General features: G+C 41.1%; 1 protein-coding gene across 2 annotated transcripts in view; it reads left to right on the top strand.

Moving 5' to 3' along the window:
• The first annotated feature begins 8451 nt into the window (after positions 1-8451).
• The window catches only part of met (MET proto-oncogene, receptor tyrosine kinase), a 90481-nt gene continuing 72921 nt past the window's right edge, over positions 8452-26011 (top strand). For both annotated transcript variants that reach the window (XM_031279724.2, XM_031279725.2), the window contains exons 1-2: positions 8452-8783; positions 10316-11516. In XM_031279724.2, the coding sequence (XP_031135584.2) occupies positions 10317-11516 (1200 nt within the window). In that variant the 5' untranslated portion in view covers positions 8452-8783; position 10316. The remainder of the gene's footprint in view (positions 8784-10315; positions 11517-26011) is intronic.

Raw genomic sequence — 26011 nt, forward strand, 5'->3', positions numbered from 1 at the left:
TGAGAAACATTGATGAAAATGCAGAAATATGGAACAAATGGTTTGTTCTAAACTGCTGAAAAACTTGTAAGTTGGAAGTTGAACTGCACATAAGTTAAGAGCTAAAATACATTTTAGAAAAGCTGGAAGCTAAACCGTAATACTGTCAAAAGTGGATGCTTCAATGAATTGACTAAGAAGACTTATTATCAGCCATATCCATGCATAGAACAAACAAGCAGAAAGAGAGAGAGAGAGAGGAAAAGAGGAAAGATAAAAGGAGAGGAAAAAAGAGAAAAGGAATCAACTTTCAATAGCATATATGTCAGTGGTAACACATCTTTGGAGCAAGTATGGGTTAAGTGTTTAATTCAGGGACACATTGATTGATGTACCTCAGTGTGTGTATATATGTGTGGCTGTGTGTGTATGTATGTGTGTGTGTGTGTGGTGTGTGTGTGTGTGTGTGTGTGCCACTCACAAATGCAGAAATATGAAACAAATAGTACGAAAAATCTTAAAGCTCAAATGCACTACACGCTAAAAAATCAGGAAAATTGTTAGAGTTGGAAGCTAAACTGCATTAACCAAGTGAAGAGCTAAAATACATTTTAGAAAGCTGGAAGCTAAACTGTAATACTGTCAAAAGTGGACGTTTCAATGAAATGACTAAGAAGACTTATTATCAGCCATATCCGTTGCATAGAACAAACAAGCAGAAAGAGAGAGAGAGAGGAAAAAGAGAGGAAAGATAAAACGAGAGGAAAAAAGAGAAAAGGAATCAACTTTCAATAGCATATATGTCAGTGGTAACACACCTTTGGAGCAAGTATGGGTTAAGTGTTTACTTCAGGGACACATTGATTGATGTACCTCAGTGTGTGTATATATGTGTGGCTGTGTGTGTGTGTGTGTGTGTGTGTGTGTGTGCGTATGTGTCTGTGTGTGTGTATATGTGTGTGTGTGCACGTGTGTGTGTGCACGTGTGTGTGTGTGTCTGTGTGTGTCTGTGGGCGTGTGTCTGTGTGTGTGTCTGTGTGCGTGTGTCTGTGTGTGTGTTTGTTTGTGTGTCTGCGTATGTGTTTTGGTGTGTGTGTATATGTGTGTGTGTGCACGTGTGTGTGTGCACGTGTGTGTGTGTGTCTGTGTGTGTCTGTGGGCGTGTGTCTGTGTGTGTCTGTGTGCGTGTGTCTGTGTGTGTGTTTGTTTGTGTGTCTGCGTATGTGTTTTGGTGTGTGTATGTCTGTGTGCGTGTGTGTGTGTCTGTGTGCGTGTGTGTGTGTGTGTGTCTGTGTGTGTGTTTGTGTGTGTGTGTGTGTCTGCGTTTGTGTGTGCGTGTGTGTGTGTGTCTGTGTGCGTGTGTGTGTCTGTGTGTGTGTTTGTTTGTGTGTGTGTGTCTGTGTTTTTGTGTGTGTGTGTGTGTGTTTGTGTGTGTGTCTGTGTGTGTGTGTGTGTGTCTGCGTATGTGTGTTGGTGTGTATCTGTGTGTGTGTGTGTGTATGTGTCTGTGTGCGTGTGTCTGTGTGTGTGTTTGTGTCTGTGTGTGTGTGTGTGTGTGTCTGTGTGTGTGTGTGTGTGTGTGTGTGTCTGTGTGTGTGTGTGTGTGTGTCTGTGTGTGTGTGTGTTTGTGTGTGTGTGTGTCTGTGTGTGTGTCTGCGTATGTGTGTGTGTTTTTGTGTTTTTTTTTGTGTGCGTGTTTGTGTGTGTGTGTCTGTGTGTTTGTGTCTGTTTGTGTGTTTGTGTGTGTGTTTGTGTGTGTGTGTGTCTGTGTGTGTGTTTTTTTGTGAGTGTGTGTGTTTGTGTGTGTGTGTGTGTGCTTGTGTCTGTGTGTGTGTGTGTGTGTGTGTTTGTGCGTGTGTGTGTGTGTCTGTTTGTGTGTCTGTGTGTGTGTCTGAATAGATAGACAGAAAGAGAGAGAGAGAGAAAGAGAGAGACAGACAGAGAAACAAACAGAGAGACAGACAGACAGAGACAGAGAGACATAGACAGACAGACAGACAGACAGACAGAGACAGAGAGAAAGAGAGACAGAGACAGACAAAGAGAGACAGAGACAGTCAGACAGAAGTGGAACACTAAAGCTGTAGACTAATGTTCATATTACTGCCTGTAGTATTCAAGTCAACTGTCTGTGAAAGGGTTGTCATGGTAACGTATGACCAGTGAAAACCCCCTTTGAAGTCTGTGATGAGATCTCTTTGATCTTTAATCAGGTTAACGACCGTGTCACCTGCTGAAACTGTCAGCTGGCCACACTGGAGCTGTTCAAAGACACAGAGCAAGCTCTCAAATAAAGCCTCAGACTGCTAAAACGATAAGGGCTATCGGTGAAATGATGTAATCGTGAGAACCACAAGACCTTTGTGAACGTATTCATGTAAAATTTATGTTGATAAACTTAAAAATGTGGGCATATCAGCGATTTAAAAAAGTGGTTCGCTCTGCGTTTCGCTGGGAAATGTGGAAGACTTTTAATATGGCAGTGGATGGAGGAAAATGTGGAACTGTTGTCATTTGGAAGCTCATCGAGCCAACAGTATAAGACGTATCGCAAAAGTGAGCACATTGTCTGAAACTAGACAAAAATACCTACGTTTTGATGTATAAATTGTGTATGACAAGTAGATATTGTGGGCGTGAGAGCAATTTATAGAGAGGGGACAAAGATTTAATTCCTAAGCTTCTGCACTCTAACGATGACATCATCCACTCTAGGACACGCAATACACACTCACTAGAAACGCAGAAAAATCCTGAAATGATCACTAAACTTAAACAGCTTTTTCACAAAAAATGTAAAAGATATCAAACTGAAAAGCCATAGTTTAATACCTGAATATTTTGTGAACATTTTAAAGTTTGTTTGGCGTCTGTAGGTGAAAGTATGAAGGAGCTGAAAATTTTGGGAGCGGAAGAAGATTTGAAGGATTTGAAGCATGCTCTCATTCACTTCAATGTTAAAAAAAAGTCATAAAAAGCTTAATATTTAAAAAAGTATAAATAGTAGAAAAAAAGTTGAAGAAGTCCCATCATTAGCTGAAAGAGCTGAACATTTTAAAAGTTGAATGGTTTTAATAGCTGAACATATGCAGAAGTTACAGAGAGCCAAAAAACGTACGGAAGAGGGAATAAAAAGAAAAATAAATAAACAAAATGGCCGACAGGAACAACAATAGTTGGAATGCTGCTGAACAGCATTCCCACTAATAAATAAAGAACAGAATAACAATAGTTGGAATGCTGCTGAACAGCATTCCCACTAATTAAGGAGAAAGAGAAAGAAGAGGAGAATCAGTATACAGTATATACAGTATGGCGGGTAAGGGCAAATGAAAAAGCAGGATAAAGCCCAAACTGTGATTACAGTGGTACTTAACTGTGGTTTATTTCAGTCAAAGCTTCCACAAATAAACAAGCAGGACGGGAGAGTTTGAGAGCTCTTAAAGGCTTCCTGTAAACTGAAAAAGACGAGGCAACACAGCCGCGGGAAATGGAAATGAAGCAATCTGGCACACTGAATAAGGTCAAGACTTGAATCCATTTGTATCATATTGAATTTGCTTACATTACAGAAAAAGAGACTGATCTCACAGTAACTAATGTCAAAGAGCAAGTACATTTGGTTTGTAAATCTTTAACTGAGTTTCTTCACAAAACAGATGTCTTATTACAGCACATCAAAGTTTATCTGCTTTGCACGGATGTTTTTTAAATTGATTTTCTGACATTTGAAACAATTGTCTACCAGTTTCTGAAATCCATGGTGTCATTCTCAGTCACTTTGAGACTCATGTAAATGTGTATCACGTCTTAAGAGCTGTCTAATAAACTGAAACATATCCACATTAATTCCACTGAGCTATGTAATAATAATAATAAAAATAATAATAATAACTTTTATTTATATAGCTCCTTTCATCAAACCCAAGGACACTTTACAGAATGACTGTGGCTAAGCTAAAGGAGGTTGTAGGCTTTGGTAAACAGGTGGTGTTTCAGGAGTTTTTTAAATATGTCCAGGGATGGAGCATTTCGGATATCTGCAGGGAGGGTGTTCCAGAGGGATGGGGCTGCAACACTAAAGGCTCTGTCTCTGAAGGTACAGTCTGGTGTGGGGAATGGAGAGCAGGCCAGCGTCTGAGGACCGCAGGTTTCGGGGTGGGGGTGTATGGATGGAGGAGGTCGGAGAGGTACAGTGGGGCCAGGGCATGGAGGGATTTGTAGGTGAGGAGGAGGATTTTATATGTGATGCGGGACTTTTGCGGGAAGGTGGATGAGGGTTTATATCTCTTGTAAAACATTGCAGGGATACAGGGATATGAATGGACTACGGGATCTAAAAACTATGCGTGAGCTTTTCTGAGCTGATACTGCTGCTTTATCATATTTGTGCATACACTGATGGCTTTCGCCGAGTGTTGATACGCAACGTGACTCCATCCATCCCTGGACAGATTGGCAGATACAGACGCAACTTATTGACTGACAGTTTTCTTGCCTGTCTGCTGCAGTAACCATTTCCTGTAATGTATGAGATTGTAATCTTTTGATTTCCTTTTTCATTCGGAGGGACTTTATCTGACACACAGGGAGTGGAAGAGAGGAGCGCAATCTTTTTCTCCAGACGTAAAAATATGGAGTCTAGCCTTCCATCATGGTGCTCTGATGGCTGCATGGCAAGCAGTAACCAAAAGGTGACAAAAGGTTCAATCTACAATATGAACATCAGTGAGCATGGCATGCATCAAAAAATAACAATGTTAAAAAGCAACATAGCACAAAATCTTCTATTTCTAATAAAAAATAAAATCCTTGGTCATTTTTGGCTGATATTCAACTTTCAATTTTGTCAACAAAACATGCAGAGATGCCAGTTTCTACTCCCACCGTAGCAGAAAATCAACCATAATGCAATGCAGCTGCAGGGCAGGTAAAAATGTAATAAACAGGTGCAACTTTTCCACAACAAGAAAATATCATTGTGGTATTATTTAGCTATCTTAGACACACTTCAGAGCCCAGACATGAACTGAAATAGCCATGTACACTTACTATTTGTCAGCAGTCTTCTTTAACAGCCACGACTCCTTGATAGTAGACACTAAACTGCCATCTCGTTGAGAGTTACTGCAGTATAGACAAGTGCATCAGCAAAAAAAATAACTCCATTGACCTATGTTTCATGTAACCTTTTATGAAGCGCTCTGTCGTTATCTCTCATGAACCGCAGTGATCCCGCTGAAGAAGTCTGTCTATGGAAATACACAGCTGAGTGATGAAGGCAGCGCACACTTAATCACCACGCCGCCCATGAGCTAAAAGAAGGTAAAGAGTCCATCCACAGAATGAAGCGGCGAGGGCCTCTGATGGGTCATGAGCATCAATCAGAGTTTACTGTCCCGGTCAGCAGTTAACCAGAGTTTGTATTGACCCTGCAGGTGATAAATAACCTCTGTTGGACTAGTTTTAGGGTTGACAGAAATGGGAAAATCAAGACTGAGTGCAGCCCTGCTCCTCCCTGATAATACCTGGAAATTAGCCTGACCTGAAGCTCCCCTCATGTCTCCATAGACCAAAGAAATGCCTTTTCGCCTAGTGCTCCAGCAGATGGCGCCACAATGAGTCAGATTCCTATTGTTGTGGTAGGATTTAAAAGGTCAGGTCAGCCATATTATGAAAAAAAACAAAAACATTGGTATTTAGTAATATAACAGCAGATAGTTTCGGTTTTACTTGCCCAGGTTTGGAGATACACTACATGGCCAAAAGTATGTGGACACTGAACCTTACCAACCCCTATGTGATTGTTGTATATCTCATTCCAAAGCCACAGGCACCACTGCTATCCGCTGTTCTTGTTTCAGGCTTTCCAGCAGATTTTGGAACATGGCTGCAGGGATTTGGATGTCGGCGACAGATGTAGGGCGATAACACCCGGCTCGCAGTCATTGTTCCAGTTCATTCATTTAAAAAATAAAATAAAATCAACAAGAACATTCATTTCCAGTAACAGTGTCCCTGATTGTAATTTGGGTGCACTGACAATTTAATACTACTTCACACACACAAATTACTTCTTGATGTTTTTTATGTCAGCTATGTGCAAAACATGCACAGGAAATAGACATATTTAGTTCTTGTGCTGCAGGTGTTGTGGTTGCAGGATGCAGATCATTCCTGCAGCGCATGTCATAATTTTAGGGTTGTGTGAGGTTCACAACCCAACCAACCTTTTCCTTTTTTCTTCTTCTTCTTCTTCTCCTCCCTGCCAAGACATGGGGCCTGAGCCAAAATGGAGTTTACCACAACAGGAGCCACACAGACACACCCGTCGGGTATACAGTCAGACACACACACACACACACACACACACACACACACACCCTGTGTCAGACACACCCCTTGGCAACTGCGTCAGAACTGCCCCGAGGTAAGGCAAAACACAGTTCCTCTGGAAAAAAACTGAGACTACAAAGAGTGAAGGAGTGTGTTGTGTTGCTTCTTGCTCATCTCTAAGAAGTAAAAGAAGATTGAGCTTCAGGTGAAAGAGAGATACAGCAGAGGTTTTCTGTCATTTTTAGACAAAGTGGTTGCATAAAACAGCTTCTACAATTTCTGAGCTTCTGTTTGATCATAATTATTAGCTTAGTTAGTCCGTAAACCTGAAGGAATTATTCAACATTTTGGGAAAATATGCGTATGCCTGGAGTCTCCACTGATTGCCTTGCAAACATCACGTTAACAACAAGACTGTACAAAGCCCCTGCATCGTGGAAACACATTTGTCCTGCACGTAGCCCCCTGGAAAACCATGAGTTGTTGTTGTGCTGTGACACTTCAGTTTTTGTGCAGATTAAACATACAAGATACAGCTATGTTAAAAGGTGCTGGTGGGTGGTTTTGACCTGTTTTCAGTCTTTACACTAAGCTTAACTAATCTAATTTTTGGCAAGAAAGTGAATAAATGTCCAACTATTCCTTCTGTAAGCACTTATTTTTTTATAAATTCATATCTTTTTATCAGACATTTCCTCTGTCTTTCTGGTTTATTTATTCAAAGTTTTTTACGTCATCGTATTTTTTTGTTGCTCACCACCGTTTCTTCTTCAATGGTGCTTTGAGATGAAAAAAAAAGGTTGATGAAGTACAGTGACAATTTGAGGGCTCTCTGGTGTTTTGTCAGAGGTTACAGTGTTTTCCTCTGGGAAATCAGGGAGTTGACAGTAGAACAGGTTGATGAATTGGGTGGGGGGTTGTTCATCTCTATGTTTAAATTCTATGAATGAATGTGACAGACATGCAAAACCAGTTGAGCCGTTCTATCATTAAAAACAGGAAAAAAGGGAAGAAGAGAGGAAACTGCCACTCTGTAATGACATTTTAGCTCGCTGAAACACTTATTTCATCCACATACAGAGTGATCTGTCTAGTTTTACAAAGAAGATGTGACCGATTCCATCACATCACTCATCACCCCACTTGAACACACTCGTCCCCTGACTGTCTGTCTCATTAAACCCTCACATGTCACCGCGTCTGTCAGAAAGTGAGTGCAAACAGCCGTCGTGCTGCTCCTCGGCTGCTCTGTACCTATTAATTCTCCGTCCACACTCTGTTATCAGGGTTTCCAGTCTTCATTCCTATTGCCCTCCTTTTCAGGAAGTGGGACAAAGGAATTTTTTGTGCCAGCCACTGTTGATTCATGAGCTGAGACACACACACAATCACACACACACACACACACACACACACACACAGTCTCTCACACACACACACACACACACACACACTGAGTTGATTAAGTCTTTATAACTTAGCTCATTATGTATGGCTGAGTGAGCCGTTTTAACATGACAACCAGTAGTCTGACTCATAGGGCTGCTGGAGAAGAGTCAGGTGGAAGTTGAAGAAGAAAGAAAGTTCTTCCTTTGTGTAGCCTACGCAACTTTTTTTGGGGATTTTGTTGAAGTTTGAACATTTATGAAGTTTAAATGGTCAGCCAGGGCACGTTGTGCTGTAAAAGATGCTTTATTAATGGTTTAAAGCCCCTTCTTCAGAGTCTAGTTCAGGGACATTCAGATCTGGTGAATAAATCCCTCCAAACCAAGTTGTTTTTTGAGGTAATTAGGAATTTACACCTAAAATATAATAGTTTAGTACATATCATGTGATATCAAACTACAGAAAAGAGATACATCAAAGTCATTTGAGTTCTTTGAGGGCATTATACACAAACTTTTTGGCATTAAGTGATACATTAAAAAGTAGTACCTGGGACGTCTTTGAAAAACTGGTTTTGTTGTAATTGGTGTTTCTGTGCCACATGATTACCACTAACTAGAGCTCATAATTTACTGTTTACTCTGTGTGGGTCTGTTTGGTCTCACCTGAACTCCACAGAGCGAGGAGCAGCAGCAGCACCTGGACGCGTCACAGAGTTTTGGAGAGAAAGAGGCGGAGCTTTTACGCACCACGAGAGGAGCTGATGTGCGAGCGGCAGCAGCAGCAGCAGCAGCAGTGTGTTTCTGCTGGATGCAGTCAGTCAGCGTTGAGACTCACAGGTTTTAGCTGGCGATCAACGAACTAGAGTTGAACTACTTGGAAAACGGGCAAGGTCAGATTGAGGGAGTTAAAAAGCATCGGACTATTTTTTTTCTGGGAGTTTTATTTACGGAGAAGCGACGGAAGATTCCACAGCGATCAGTTTGGACTTGATGAGAAAGTCAAAGAAGTCCCGCTCTTGAATACACCAGCGGAATATGATTTGAATCAAGGGAACTTACAACACTGTTGCTCGCTAACAGGTGAGTTTATTATCTGCAAATGTTCTCACAGTTTCTTGACTTGACTTGCACTTTTTTTCATTTCACTCAAACTGTAGTTCCATGCGTAAAAACGCAAAGACCCTGAAACTCCCAACCCTCTCCTTCTCCTCCTCCTCTTCTTCTGGATATCACAGCCTTTGAAATGTTTTTTTTTCTGGCTCCTAACACAATTTCACCAGCTTCCCATTTGTGTTTTCTGAGACCTTTCGCCATGAGTCACTTTCCTCTCGAACTGAAAACATTTTCACTGTTTCCCACCGCCTTTTGTCCTTTGAAAACACAGCCGTGCGATGAGGAGTTACATGTATTGTGTTTGGTGCAGGTGCGCAATAATATGCCCACTATTACTTATAATTGTAGACCAAAACAAGGGGATACTCACCTCACCATATCCTTCATAATAAAAAACGGACTTATTTTCGTCTATATCCCCTTTGTCCTCCTACCGTGTTGCCTCAGTCTCTTATATTATGTCTTTGGCACTTGTCAGTAATGGTATTTGCTTTAGACTTTCATAGGAGTTTGCCTATAAGCACCTGTTAGGCCTGTCTGTCTCTACATGACACTGTGAGAATATAAAACTGAGCCTTCTCCCTCAGACTCGCTCTAAATACAAATGAGTTGCTAACAGTGAGACATCAGTCATAAATCAGTCCAAAATGTGCACACAGGGGATCTCAGTGAGTTTATGCAACACTGCGGATATACTTGCAAAAACCAAACCCACTGCGCTGGAAGTTGTTGTCTTGTTTTGGTATACATCTGTTAAAACCACATGCAGATATAGGGAGCATGCAAATGCACCTTTTGCAAATTCTCTGGTGTTGCTCACCCACTCTACCCCCTCCCTCCCTCCACTAAAAGCATCTCCCAGTGGATTACCATTTAGTTGCTGGGGTTATTTATCATTTTGCAGGATTGGTCCCCCTTCGCCTTCTCCCTCCAGCCTCTTTTGTTTTAATTGAGTTTATGTCCACTCCCTCGGGCCCTTGCTGTCTAAACTTAGGCCCGTGGTTGCGTCGCCCTGCAGAGCGGGCTGCTCTCTGGGTGATTCACTGCTTTGCCTCTCGCTGTGGTCACTTGGGAACGGAGCTGAGCACCGCAGAAGTGCTCACCCAGGTCCCGCTGCTGGTTTGTCTAGGGTCAGTGGAGTCAGACGTAGAAGCACAGAGGATTAGCAGGCTGGTATTGAAGCATTGTGTCACCATAAAGCCTTCAGTCACTTCAGTATGAATGGTTTCACTGCTTGTGGTGAAGTGAGTAAACCCGGGTTTTATACCCTGACACAGTTCCATTTATGAGTCTCAAAAGGGATTTCGATGTCCCTCTATTTTCTCCTCAGTGGTCCCTATTCAGCACAGACTGCGCCCTTTTTCCACACATTCACACTCCGAACAATTGAGGCCACCTATTCAGAGATATTTATTTTGATGATTGATGTTTTGAGTTCTCTGTGTTCCAGCAGGGATGTTTCACCAACTCATTTCTCATGTCTCTTATTTCTGGAACAGGATGAATCTCCGCTCGCTTCATGCCGTCATACTGCTGTGGGCTTTGTGCCCCAGTGTGCAGTTCCAGTGTGATAAATCACCCGAGACCAACAAACTGAACCTCTCTGTCAACTACGAGCTCCCAACGTTCACTGCAGACTTCCCCATCCAGAACATGGTGACGCTTGATGGGATCATCTATGTCGGAGCTGTAAACAGAATCTACGCCCTGTCTCCGAACCTCACAAAGCTGTCAGAGTACCGCACGGGGCCACTGCTTGCCAACGAGACCTGCGGTCAGAAACTGTCCAGCGCAAGCAGCGGCGGCAGGGTGGACAACCACAACATTGCTTTGGTGGTGGAGAACATTTACGACAAGGGGTTGTACAGCTGCGGCTCGGCAGACAATGGTGTTTGCCGCCGCCACGTCCTGGATGACGACACTAGCCCGAAAACCGTAGACGAACAGGTATACTGCTTTGCTGACAGGGTGAGACAACGCAAGGGTCAACCCAGCGACTCAGATGTTGTGGTCAGCCCTTCCGGCTCTCAGGTGCTCAATGTGGAAAGCAACGTCATCACGTTTTTTGTTGGGAACTCTGAGATCCCAGGCATGGGAAACATATCGGGCAGTGCGACACATCCTCATACCATTTCCCTGCGAAAGATGAAGACGAGCCAGAACGGCTTCACTTTCTTCTCCAACCGCTCGTACATGGACTTAATTCCGTCTCTACGTGGAAACTACTACCTGCGATACGTTTACTCCTTCCACAGTGGACCTTTCACTTACTTCCTCACAGTGCAGCGGGTGAACAGGGACTCCCAGGCCTACCACACCCGCATAGTCCGTATGTGCTCCTCGGACCTCATGATCCGTCGTTACGTGGAGATGCCCCTTGAATGCATCAGCACCGATAAAAGGCGACGCCGCTCCGCGGAAGATGTGAAGGTATTCAACATCCTCCAGGCTGCCCACGTCACCAAAGTGGGCAATGACGTTGAGCTGCAGAAGCAGCTGAAAGTGGAGGAAGGTGATGACGTCCTGTTCGCCGCTTTTGCCCGGGGGAAGCCGAACTCTCCGGAGCCGACCCCTAACTCAGCCGTCTGCGTCATATCCCTGAAACACATCAACAACATGTTTAAGATGTACATGCAGAAATGCAACACAGTAGACCCGTATCACTTCACTGGATCAGAGAAGAAGTCCTGCTACAATGTGGTAAGAGCCGGGAAGGGGCGGGGCTTACTGTGCATGGGTAGCAATTGTAGAACTCCTACTTTGCATTTGTATTTTCTGAAAGGGAAAATGGAAATGTTGGTCTTTCCTCAACTGTCAGAAAAACACAATGGATATTTAAATCCAAAGCAAGATGGAAAGAAGACATTTGTCCTTCAGTTGTCTTCTTTCCTCAAGTTAAGTTTTTAGCATAAATTACCAAATTCTTCAAAGAAACTGGAGCGGCTGCAGTTATGTGTTGTGGCAACCTCAACAATGGCTACTCCTATATAAATATGCGTGTGTATATATGTATACCAACACTTTTTATGACTGATTTCTCCTTACGTTAGTTGTAAGTGTGCAGACTGCACAAACTTGGTAGGTTAAATTTTTTTTATTTGTTTATAGTGCATTTGGTATGGTCTGTCTCGAGGTCCAAGTCCTTGCTGTACATTGCTAAATGCTTTGCTCAACAACTGTATATCAGACATTTACGTCGTTACCTTTGCAGATGAGCGGAGCATCATGAGGATGCGGTTTTACGATGTCTTTCAGACACATAAAATAAGCCTCTATCAGTCATCTGTTGTAAATGCATGGCTTTGGTTTTTATCTTTGAGAGTTATAGGCCCCTGGCTGTTTATTCCCTGCAGGCAGGTTGTCCTGCTGGCTGGAGAGAGTGTCTCAGTAACTGGGTGGTCTCAGGTTCAGGCAGCCAGTTTACTGAAGTCTACTGGACCTCTGTCCTTGTGTCCTTGTGTTCAAGTGTCCTTGAGCAAGACACTGAAGCATGACCTACTCCTGACTTGTCCCCTGACCTCTGACCCCTCTGGTTAAGAGCATACATACAGGTCTGCATAATAGCGACATGTGGAGAAACAAATCCCTGACGATAGTGTGTTGAATCTGTTTTAAATATCCTTATATGCCTGTAGATTGATTACCAGAAAGTGGACACATTTTTTGAAGTTTTGGCTCTGTACAGCAGCACATTGGATTTTAAATGACACGATGATGAGGTTAAAGGGCAGGCTCTCTGTTTTAATTTGAGGCTTTTTACAACCATATTTGAAGAACAGTGTAGAACTCTTAGCCAGGTATCAGGACAATGATCCCAAACGTACAGAAAAGACCAGCGGAAACATCATGACTGATAACTGGTTGGGTCAAAAGCCAGTTAAACGTGCAAAAAGACGATTCACAAGGGACACAAGTGTCTGCTGATGTATTTGGGTTGGAGACTTCAGACAATTATTTAAAAAGGATTTGAAAATCTGATGATGTAGTATGATGGTTTAATTTAAGTTTATTTAAATTTGTCCCATACATTTTGGCCTGTAAAACTGGATAACTGTGTATAAATATGGCAACAGTTCCTTAACTTGTCATCTGATGTGGATGTTATCACCCTCAAATTAAAGCTGAAAGTCAGCACTTTACCTCCTAGTCACTGCTTCAATTCATGTGCATTTTAATGAAGTAGAGCTGCAAAGGTTAATCGATTTTAGTTGTCAACCATTGAAATTATTCGATCAATTAATCGGTTTGAGAAATTCTTTTACGGAAAAAGGTCTACGTTTTCTGATCATAGCTTCTTAAATGTGAAATATTTTCTAGTTTTTGTACTTCTCTATAACAGTAAACTGGATATCTTTGAGTTGTGGACAAAAACAGACCTCATCTTCTGGGCTTCGGGAAACACTGATCAACATTTTACAGACCAAACAAGAAATCGATGAATCGAGAAAATAATCAACACATTAATCAACAAAGAAAATAATCTTGAGTTGTAGCCCTACACTGAAGAAAACGTCCCCCCCCTGTGCTGCTGCAAGCCAGTTATTACCTTGCCTGTAGTCACTCACCTCCAATCCATCAACATTGACTCAATCAATCGGTTGAATCACCTGATCAATAATGACATGAAGTTAACTGCTGACCACCCGGCCAAAGGGTCTGTCAATATGTTTACTGACGCTGAAACCCTCTCTGACTTCCTCTTTACTGAACCTCAGCATCAGTCAGGCAGTGGATTACCTTAGTCTCCTGGATATGTGATATGATATATATCCTATGTTGTCAAAGGGCAAGCACATACAGGAGGTGTGTGTGTGTGTGTGTGTGTGTGTGTGTGTGTGTGTGTGTGTGTGTGTGTGTGTGTGTGTGTGTGTGTGTGTGTGTGTGTGTGTGTGTGTGTGTGTGTGTGTGTGTGTGAAAATCAACAGACTACTGGAACTTTAAGTTGCATGATGAACAGCAAGACTACATTAAATGTATCCTATGTTTTCTTTTGTAACACACTTGTGTTTACATTCAGTCCTAATCCCCATTGTGTGTATCCTTGAAGCCTAACAAATGTTGAATGCATTTCTGCACTCAAATAAAAAACATCTGCAACATTTTTTTTATATTTTAAAACCCTTATTGTTTATATACCTGTCTATATTGGCTAGTTGTTTTCTTCTTCCCTTCTTTTTTCCTGGTGCATTGCTTAATTTCTTGGCGATTTACCTCCATTACATGTCCATAAGTGGAATGGCATGACCTGTCTTCTAATGTAAGCACTGGTGCATCTACCTGGACGTACTACTAGAGCACCACACACACAAAATAAACTGGATGGATTATACAGCTCAAGTAAATTTGAAGAGCCTACAAATTGATTTTCACACTACACAAAACAAAATGGAAACCAATGGCTAGGTGGAAAGATAATATAAATCTAAAACTTTTGCATTGCAATTTGGTTGGCAAAAGTGTAAAGTAGACATGATTTGTAGCTAGGGAGCTATACCTTGCAACACACACTCCTTTAAGTTCAGCGCTGTATGTAGTGATCTGAAAGACACAGGCTGCAGTGAAGAGATCAGACAGACAGACATGACTAGTGACATGTTCTTAAAACGGATTCAAACCAGCTTTGTAAATACATGGTGGGCGGGTGTTTGGGTACATCAGTACAGTCCATGACAGCTATCAGCGGCGGAGATCCACAGGGGAAAGTGAGGAATGCTGGGAGCTGGGGGGGTTTGGGGGCAGCGCATATCTGACTCTCAGCGAGCCGTGATGAATGGCTCGGGGATAACAGGGCATCAGCAGCTGGGCGGAAGATGATCCCCTGACCCGCTGGGGCAGCCGGCCACACTGGCGAGGCCTCTTCCCCACTCTCCTCGAATCCCACCTGTTACCAGCACCTGTGGGAAAGTGGAAGTCGCATCAGAAACACCAAAGAGCCTTTTTATCTAGGTTGATGTTTTCATGGGCAATCATGTCCTATGATCTTTCAGTGACTTTCTAAGGCATCGCATCTTGTATGAGTATTCACTCAGTGACACAGCTCAAGAGAAACCTTTTTAACTCAACATATTTCAATTAGGGATGTCCTGATCAACTTTTTTTGGCCCCAGATCCCATTTTTTTTCAATATTGAATATCTGCAGATACCGAGTCCCAAGCATGCTGTATGCTTATTGCCTTACTGACGCTGATGAGATTTACTCCTTAGGTATTGAAATTTGGTATTGAATGACGAGGCGTTTTTAGATACTGGATACTAAGGAGGCAATGCAGTTGGTGTCAAAAAAGTAGGGCAGCTGGAGTGCTGCAATTTGGACACTTTTGTCACAGAGCATGATTTAGAAAAAAAGTTAGAAATAGTTCAACATTTTGACGACCTCCAGGCAGATCGTCTGTCTCCTGGCGTCTTTGGTGAACAGATGTGAAAGGTTTTGTGTGATGTAATGCTTAACAGTGAATGTCCAAAAGTTAGAAACAGCCTTCAGCTGTGAACTGATTACTCACAGAGTCGGTTGTTGAGCTCCTGTTCACAGGATCAAAGCAAAAAACATCCTGTTACAAATCAACTAACTAACACTTTGCGGCCGGATTGGGTCAGTGGGTAGAGCAGGCGCACATATACTGAGAGATTTATGCCTCGACGCAGAGGTCCAGGGTTCGAATCCGACCTGTGACAATTTCCTGCATGTCTTCCTCCTCTCTCTCTCCCCTTTCTCACCTAGCTGTCCTGTCAAAAATTAATCGCAGAAAAGCCCAAAAACATTTCTTAAAAAAAACAAAAAAACTAACACTTCAAACTACTCCGGCTTCAAACTATTTAGCAAGAGTTGTACAAAGTGACAAATGCTGGGAAAATCTGAAAACCCCTGAAAACCCCAAACAGTGATTGTCTGCTGCCACCTCTTTGACAGTGACTGGCGGTATGAAAACTGTTGTTTTGATCACTCAGAGAGAGATTGTGCTATTCCATTATTAGACATTCTTTCCTCTTGACTCACTTGATTACTGGGTTGGCGTGAGGTATGACATAAGTTTTGCAAGAGAGCATCTCTGTGCTGTATAATTATCAGAGAATCCTTCCGTTTCTAATTCTGACTGCGTAGCTTTAATATGTCTGCAAAAAACTTAATTTAAACTATGCTGACATTTTTTTTTTTTTGCAGCTGCACTGTCCTCAACCAATGATACATTTTACAATGATACATACCCCCAAACCAAAAACTAGAACAGTCATGTTTTTTTTCTCTGCAGGACTCATCAGAGACAAATCTGCTTTTTCAAATTTTGTTTGAGTGCAGACTTCCAAAAGCGCAGACGCAGCAGGTCAAGTGCTGAATCGTGCAGCCAAAAGAGCTTTTATCTCAGTGCTAAGCCGTTTTCCAAGTTCTCTTTTATTGCTGACAGTCTTACGTGTATCCTCTTGTCTTCAGCTGCCAGGTTAAGAAACAAGCTGTAACGACAAAAGCCCATTGAACAACTGCCCATTTGATGCTCGTGTTGTAAGCCTGAAGTGAAATGATCTAATCATAGCACTGCTTAATAGATTTATGACTTGTATTTAGTGGCATATGGCAGGTAGACTTTCTGTTATCATGAGGATTGGGAGAGATACGCGTGGCCATAAATTCATAAAAGGTGTAAACGCTTGGAGGAGGCATACTTATAGTAAGCACACAGGAGGTTATTTTTGTCGTTTGCTCCACCAAAATGTGTATTTGTGGTGGAAATCTCCCAATAAGGATCTGGATGAGGGCAAAAGCCCAGCGTAAGAGCATGTTTGAAGTTTTTAAGTGGTGGTTGTCAGCTAAGACGTGCCTCTTAACTCCAGTTTAGGCAGCAAGATATGATAAATGTTGTCATGATGAGTGGCTTTCTATGGCTGTCTTGTGATGGATCAAATCTGCTGTTATTGTTTCTGCGGGGCCATTTCTGTCTTCACTTTCATGAAGAAACTGGAGACACAATTGCTATTCTTAGCATGAGACTTTAAGTATGACTACTGATTTCTGTGCTTTAGTACAGAGGTCTTCAAAAGGGGGTCCGGGACACCTAGGGGGTCCTCAGAGTCATGCAGGGGGGCCACCAAAGTATTGTTCATTTTTTGAAAGTAAAAAAATAAATGAAAATGTCTTAACATGAATCCAACATATTATTAGCAGATATAAATCAGCCAATTTGTGAAAAAAACACATTAATTATAGGCTTACTAGCCTATAGGTAAAGTCACTAAGATCCAGATACAGTTCATTCTAAGGATTCACTGTGCCACATGTATGTTTAACATTAAAACATGAATCATAAAATCATGGCAACAATTATTTAATAGCTTAGTATTCTGTACACTAAAAATGTACAGCATGTATATAGGCGTTATTGTAGGCCCAGTTTAATTTGAAACTCAATTGTATACAACATATGTAGTAGGGGGTCTCTGCTCCGTCCCTCTCTCAGATAAGGGGTCCTTGGCTTAAAAAACCTGGAAGACCCCTGCTTTAGTAAAAATGTAATTATGCTACATTTCTAGGTGCGGTTTATTTTTCAAATATTCTCAATTGTATCTGTATTTGTAGAGGCAGAGGCACATACACAAGAGTTCCTATCAAAAAGGCCTCAGTTGTTAGAGTTAGAGTCCATTCTATTATTAACAAAGGCCACATGGAAATGAATAATCACTAATCTTGGTAAACACACTAACAAATTTGAGTACTTAATGAGGCAGTTTGATACTTTTAACTTATTATTTTCCAAGCATGAATGCCAAAACTTAACCTGAGTCAAGTAACAATTTAATGTGATTGACCGATTTATTCTTGAACAAATATTCTTATTTTTTAGTAGCTTTCCACCTCTCATACCAAAAGTACTCTTTGAACTATTGATCCGACCCCCAGAATGAGCTGTTGCCTGACAGTATCGAGTGTAAGAGTAAGAGTACGGCCATTTTGCTGGGTAATGTAGTGTGCAGAGCCATGGCAGGGATCTGGAGCGTCCCCAACACGCGTCGCCTGGCACCCGTTCCCATAAGTCTATTGAGGGAGCAGGAACATTTGAGACTAAAAATAAAGATCAGCCACGGGTCAAAATTATCATTGGATTACCATTGATTCCAGAAAAACCCACCAAATGCTGATTGCTTTTAAATTGAATTTTCGGCCTGATTGATTATAGTGTGTGTAATATAATTCCAGCTGAGAGACGCTTTTGACCGACAGTCATTTTAATTAGCCCGCCTGTTTTAATGAACAAGCTTTAAACAAGCAGCCACAGATGCCCATTGATTTTATGTTATTCTGTTAAGGAATTCCTAATAATTTCTGATTATGAAATACAATAAAGATGCAGTTATGGGACTTCCAAGATATATTTGGCTTTGCCAGTCAGTTGTTTGGTCAAAAGATAAGATGGGATTTCATTTTATTTGCACATAAGAAATTAGCACTTAGCACTGAGTAACAGAATGTAGGAGGAGCATGCAGCAGAGGTTTTGCCTGTTGTAGGTCCTTACCAGGACAATAAAAGCTTTATACAGCATTAATGATAAGATGCACTGCATGCATATGCAACTCTTAATCAGCTTATGGAGTTTAGTTGTGTTAAACATCTGTAAAAGCCACAGCTGGGAACTTGATGGAGGTCTAGTGGAGTATTAAGTATGTGCAAATACTGTCTACTTTTGACTTTGACTTGTTCTTATGTGTCTTCATCGTGTGTGATGTGGCCACTGTCCACTCTGTATGTATGGTACACATTGTGTGTCTGTCAGTTTTTGCTGCTTTTCCTGAGGTTGCTCCAGTTTTCCCACTGATGTTTTTGCGGAGTTGACATTATTCAAATTAAGGGTCTTAAAGATAGTGGGTAGCTTATGTATATAGGGCAATGTTAATACAATTGACTTTACTTGACTTGACTAGAAAAACAAAAACGGAGAAATGATTGACTTGAGAGTTAAACATTTAAAAAATGTAAAAAATAAATCTCTCAAGTCAGACTTAAGTCACAAAATGGCAGTCTATATCCACGTAGTTCCACTTCCGGGACTGTTCAGGTGCCGCCGGAAATTCCGCCGGATGTCCCTCTTTTCGCCTGGATGTCCCTCACCCTCTGCTTTTCTTTGTGTTGTAATTTTAAACTCTGGTGGATTTCTGAGGACTATGGTTAACTGCTCCTCAGATCTCTGCAGGGTAAATCCAGACAGCTAGCTAGACTATCTGTCCAATCTGAGTTTTCTGTTGCATGACTAAACCAACCTTTGAATGTACACATGTTCCACCAAAACAAGTTCCTTCCCGAGGCTATTTTACAGAGGCACCATGGCTCAGTCCCGCGCTTAGCACCGCCCAAGACGATTGTGATTGGTTTAAAGAAATGCCAATAAACCAGAGCACGTTTTTCTCCCATCCCAGAATGCTGTGTGGGCTAGCCAGACCTTCCTCCGCAGCGCTGTGGAGGAAGGTCTGGCAATGCTAGACTACAAAAATGGTGACTTGAGAGACATGAAAGAAAGGAAAAAGGCTCCAGTTTTGACTCGGTTAAATCCCAAACAATAATAGATAAATAAGACAGTACCAGGTAGGCCTTGCATAACTATCGACTGTACAGGATGCAATGAAAGGACGTGCAGCTTTTTTAAAAGCTATTAACACAGATGCTGTCTTCTTTTAATGTTCTGCAACATTCAGGTGCGTGCAAGACTTGCATCTTGACTTGCAATTTGACTTGACTTATCTTAACACTTAACTTGGAATTGCCCTAAAAAGCATCAAAAGCACCTGTGAAAATAGTTGCATTTGTTTCCAAATTTCTATTTCTGTGACATACTGGGTAAGTAAACTTTATTCTCACGGCACTTTTCAAAACAAAAGTTACAAAACACTTTACAGAAAGAGAAGAAAGAGGAAGAAGAGATGGTCAGCATGATATAAAAAACACTTATCTATATTTTCCTGTGAGCTGTATCATGAAACTTTCATATGAAATATACAGTATTATCTACATTCTCATATATGTACTGTATGTAGAGTTTGCATCAGTTGCCTTTCAGCTAAGACACTGCAAACTGCATATATCAAAGCCTTAAACATCTACATGTGCCGTAATAACTGAATTTACGGATTAATCAATCATCCATTTAATATTTCATGCATTCGTTGTAGTTTTCCTGTGACAGATGATGAGACCTGCAGCAGCCTGACAATAGATAGACTTAATACGGTGAATCTCTCAGTAATGCTGCTGATTCAATGGGTTCTGCTGTGGATTTTACCCCACATGCCCGAGCCTGCTCATGCCATCACTAAACTGGTATTTGTTCGCTTGAACTCTCCCTCTGCATGAAACACAAGTTCAACAGTAGACTCTCATGGGGCTGGTACACATAACATCAACATTACCGCCATCTAGAAGTAATATTCTGAAGTCTTTTTTAGATGCTGCACAGCAGATATTACACCCCAGAAAACATAAGTAGAAAAAGATAAGTTGAATAATCAGATGTCTTTTTTTATGTTGGTGTAGTCCTATGATCTTTGACATTTTGTCCTAAAAGACTGTACTACAAGACAAGACAGTTGGAACTTGCATGATAAAATACAGAATAAACATGTTCTATTGTTGGCAGCCAGAAAATGCATTTCTGGAAATCTTCAGTTTTTTTTATAACTCACCACAGTGGATTAAGATCTCAAAGTTTTTCATTTCACTTCCAGGACATAAAGACAAGCAGTCGATGCTCCGTGTACAGAGACGCAGATTTACAGTATGGAGAAACATGATTACAAAATTTAGTAATTAAAGTAGATAATTTAACAAAAGGTGAATCAGAGAGAAAACTCCAAGATTTCTACAAAATTTGTCCCGTATGAACTTTGACTTTTCAAAAACATTTAGAAACCCAGAAAATATGAATCTTGTTTTTCAGTTGTGTAGTAGACCTACCCCCTCTTAGTTGATTAGTTGATTAATTGGGCATTGTGGTCTCAAGATTTCTGATTAGTCATTTTTTGTAATGCTTTTTAATGCAGAATGACTTATTTACAAGAAACCTATGAGCAAATCTTTGGTAAATGCGAGATTTAAAGCTATAGTGCGTAGTTTCTGTCTCCCCCATGAGGAATTCTAAGTAATGACAACAATACTGTCGCCGCGTCCACATGATACAAGCCTTCTGTGACCGCTCACAGCCCCCACCCCTCCTCCACACAGTTGCTAGTAGCCGAGGAGGACACGGAGGATTAAAAAAACATGATGGACTCTTCAGAAGAGCTAATTATCTTCACTTAAGTTTCTGTGTGCAAAAGTCAACGGAGGACACCATGTTCTAAACACAGCCATACTGAGAAATACAGAGAGAGTTGTGTGGAGCTGATAGTCTTAATTAGCTTTGTAGCAACTCATTTGGCAATGGCTTGAATGTAATGGAAAGCTTTAAATGGGGTGTTTTCGCATGATTCTTTGTGCAGTTTTACAGATCTGTCAATTAAATCAACTAATCGATTAGTCGACAAAATCATGTGTTAGTCGACTTAGAGTTTCTTTAGGCGAGGACAGCCCTATTGGACATTAAGAGTTGCTGATTTCCTGATTTGGAATCTACCAGGCACAGTTGTTGATGGATGCAAAATGTATTCTTTCTTATCTTTATATCTGATTGCGCATAATAAGAGAAAATTATCTCTCAGATTTTATGTCTGTGGTATGCCACACCAGAAGCTAATTCTTCCAGGATGAGTGCAAACATAAAAACGATGAAAATTAGCACAGAGGCATCACTGTCCATCCCGAGGTTTTTCACCCAAGTTGTCCCAGAGATTGTGTCCCACATGCCCGAGCCTGTCCATGCCATCACTAAGCCGGGTGCAGAACCCATCGGTGCTCTCAGTAGGCGGGGGGGGGTGTCTCCAGCAGCAGCATACGGGAACCAACAAAAGAATGAAAATACTACGTTCCTGTCCTGTCCTGTCTTTTTTACTCCTCGTAAGCCTCCATTTTGATAAAGAAGACCAATGCGTGTGTGTGTTTGTAATGAGATTGGATCGTCTGGGTTTCAGTAGCTTGCTTCTATCTGATAACACACACTTTTACACAGATCATCACGTGTATGTACACAAACACAGCAGAGTTAGACAATTTGTGGATGGATCAAGCTATATTTTTGGTGCTTTTTTAAAATAAACTTTATTTCTATAGCACTTTTCTTAACAAGGTTACAAAGTACTTTCCATAAAACGGCATATAAAAACCAAGAACACAACTAACAACAATGAAGTAAAATACAAAAAACAGAGGTATCATAAACTATAAAACTCCGAAGAAAATAAATAAGAAATATATACCGTATGTATACATACTGTACATACATACATCCACACATACATATAGACCTACATGAACATATACATATACACAGATATATTAAGTCAAAAATATATATTATGTGTCAGATTAGCTGAGATTAAATCTGTAAACGCAGCAAATAATAGCAAATGTAATGCTTGGATAGTTTTTAAATATTTTAGAGCTGAAACAATTAGAAAATGAATGTATAAGTTCATCGACTGACTGAAAATGATATCGTAAATTTCCAGCTACTCAAATGTGAATATTTACTGACTTTCTTAATCTTCCATTTATTTATCTAAACATATTTATTTTTCTTAACCCCTAACCCTTTCAATCTTTATTGATCTGACAATTTATTGATCTGACATTTGACAGATCAAGCGATTAATCAATTATTAGAGAAAATAATCAACCAATAATGAAAATAATCGTTAGTTGCAGCCCTAAAATATAAATTTCTGTGTTGATTTCAGGTTTCAGTAAAGAGTTTTAGCAACAAAAGGAGTAAATAAAATAAGTCAGGAATAAAAATACAGTAGTTGGCAGCTTCAGGGCAACAATTAGCCGTATCAGAACACGGTTCAGTCCGGTGCGAGATCCGGTTTATTTGTAATAGCCTCATGGAAAACAGCCTTTGACCCGGCACCCTCTCACTGGCCATATGGCGATATGTTTTCAGTGAAAGCTGGCAGCTGTGTGCCCTCTGTCCCTCCACCCTCCTGTGGGCGGCTGCGTCACCTGGCAGCCGTGTCCAGACAGGTACATGTTTGTGAGCACCCACATCCAGCTGCACAGCACATCATGAAAAAACACTTACTTTATTCAGTAGGGTTGTTGAAATAATGAATTGTTTTGATGCATGGCGATGCAGTGACAGACCATAGTCGATGATTGCTTAGTCTATATCCTTCGCATTCCACTTCTGGGATTGCTCTGGTGCTGCAGGAAATTCCGCTGGATGCATGTATTTTCCGTTTCCTTCTGCTTTCTTTGTGTTGGAATTTTAAATTTGGTGGATTTATGAGGACTGTGGTTAACTGCTCCTCATATCTGTGCATTGTAAATTGAAACAGCTAGCTGGACTATCTGTCCAATCTGAGTTTTCTCTCGCACGACTATTTTACAGCAGCTCTGTGCGGAGTTTAGCGCCGCCCGTGACGATTGTGATTGGTTTAAAGAAATGCCATTAAACCGGAGCACGTTTTCCTTCCATCCCGAATGCTATGTGGAGTAGCCAGACCTTCCTTCAGTGCGCTTTGGAGGAGGGTCTGGCAAAGCGACTAATGATTGCCTAATGATGCTACTTGTTGATCATGTCTGCTTCAGTGTTCAGACTCCGCTACATTCAGGAAGTGTCTTTTTTTTTTAAGAGCAGATACAATAAAAAGGGAAGTTCCTATATATCTGACTGCTTGAATTTGTTGATGAAAACCATGTGTAGCAATATATGACAATGCTGAGGAGGTGACCCATCGTGATGCATTGTGATATATTGAATCGATTCGAATCGTTGACAGGACAATCGTAATCGAACAGCGAGACCAGTGAAGATTCACTCCCTCCACATTATTCAGTTTAAGGCTGTGTTCCGTGCCGCAGGGGGGACACTCAAAAAAATGCAGCGGGCATGCCGCGGTGGCCAATCATGTAACCGGCGATCAGACTTGTCAGTGTGTTTTGAGCTATATGGTTTGAGGCGGTGTGAGATTCCCATACAGTAAACAGGAAACATCACTGGCTCTATCGCTGCCACGAGAAAGTTTTAAAACACTATGAGAGTAAAAAAAAACGAAACGCATGCCCTGATCTGCCCGGGAGTTTGTGTAATAGTTGAATGTTTCCTGCAACAACAAAACATTCACTATGTCTCACTCGTCTCTTTTTTCCCTATCCCCCTGTGAAATAAGCTGCCTTCAAGTGCGGTCGGAAACGTTGAAATATGAAGTCTAATTGTGCTTTGTTGGTAAGGTTTAAGAACACAACAGGATGTCGCCGCAACACCCTGCGGAAAATCACCGGATCACTTTTCTTGGTGTGAATGCTAGAGCTGGGCGATATGGAGAAAATCAAATATCACGATATTTTGGACAAAACACCTTGATATTGATACTGTAGTGTTGACTATTGGTCGGCTATTTCACAAAATATTTTCACAATGATATTTTCGACAAAATATCAGTAATGTGAATATAATGACTAAGTGGGTAAAGTCAAATAATAAAACCGCTAGAATAGTCTGGTAAATTCAGAAAATGACATCACTTTACTGTAATGCAGCCTTTAAAAACAGGAAAAGACAACACTTATACCATATTACGATATCCAAATTCTAAGACGATATCTAGTCTTGTATCACGATATTGATATAATATCGATATATTGCCCAGACCTGGTGAATGCCCACTAATGGTGTGATGCTAAAGGTCACCGTTGAAAAGCTGTGCCAACCGTGACAAACCACAGTTTGATTTGAACGGATCATTAATCTTTCTATCAAGGTTTTACTAATGATCACCATTCAGAATAAGAGATTTCACAATGCTTTCGTAGAAGATAAACTGTCACACATGGATTGCAGCAACTTTATTACAACATTCTGTCCTCCTCAGTAGTATCACATCAATGTGAGCTTGTTCATGTCTGCAGGCATTTTCCTGGATGGTTTTCTACATGATTTCACATGCACTCAATGTCGATGTTTAGTTTTGAATCCACAGAGTTAATGATTAGCCCAGGAGTTTTTTTTTTGTTTTGCTGGAAAGCTGAACGTGTGTGTAAATCCTTTTGCACAGGCTTTTGTATGCACATCTTATCTGTGTTCCCTAGATAAAGACTAGAGTAGTAAATGTGCAAACCGCCAGTGCCTGCAAGATGTTTTCCAATAAGCAGGGTGGGAAACTACCACCAGCCGACATCAGCCAAATACTCTTCAATTTAGGCCACAGCTGATAAGATGTTTAGTGCTAACTACCACTCCTTTTGGATAAACACCTATCACTTGTGGGTTTTTCTTCTCTCTTCTCATTTGTCACTTTTCAAATGGGAGATTTTGCTGCTTTTCTCTGTTTCATATAAGTGTTTATTGAATATAGTGGGTGGTTTTGAGTGTTGATGGAACAACACTAGCAGTTAAACAATGTCAATTTGGCCTCAACTGAAGTTATTTTCCATATTTATTTCCCATTTTTTCACTATTTTGTTACAATTTATAGACAAAAGGATTAATCCTTCGTTAACGTAAACATTATCAGTTGCATCTCTGCTTGAAACCTTCAAACATAGCTGGTGGATTTTAAATCTATCTTTCGCTGTGGTTGGCTGATGGATAAAATACTTTGTTTCCGGCCAATTACACGAAGTGCCTTGGTGCTTATTGTTGCCTAGTCATCTTTCTGTTTTGAAACAAATGCAAGGTAAATGAGATACCTATCTCAAATCCATCTTAATGTTTGAAATGCTTTCCTTAACAGCACGGAGGCGTTTGCCAGCAGTGCCAGAAGACATTCATGATGCACTGTTTAGTGTCAAATATGGAGGAGCTTTGCTCTGCTGAGCTTATGAGTCAAGGCCTCCGAGCTATTTCCTAATCAGCGGCATGCCTCCTTCTCTTCTATTTCACCACATGGTGATATCCTGCTCTGTATTGAAATGAGGCGTGTGGATGCTTATCTGTCATCCCCCGCGCTCTAAATGAAGGACCAAAAGCAATCTCCTTTTCTCCTGCTGCTGTCCCGAGCAGCGGCCTCACCTCGACCCCAGATCGCTCTCATTTCCTTGGCTCTGGATCCTTCATCTTTTGTCATAAGTTCTCAGTCTGGCCCTGTGAAACGCTCATAATCACAAAGTTCACTAGAGCAGCA

This window comes from Sander lucioperca, chromosome 7 (assembly GCF_008315115.2).
Source record: "Sander lucioperca isolate FBNREF2018 chromosome 7, SLUC_FBN_1.2, whole genome shotgun sequence".
Lineage (NCBI taxonomy): Eukaryota > Metazoa > Chordata > Actinopteri > Perciformes > Percidae > Sander > Sander lucioperca.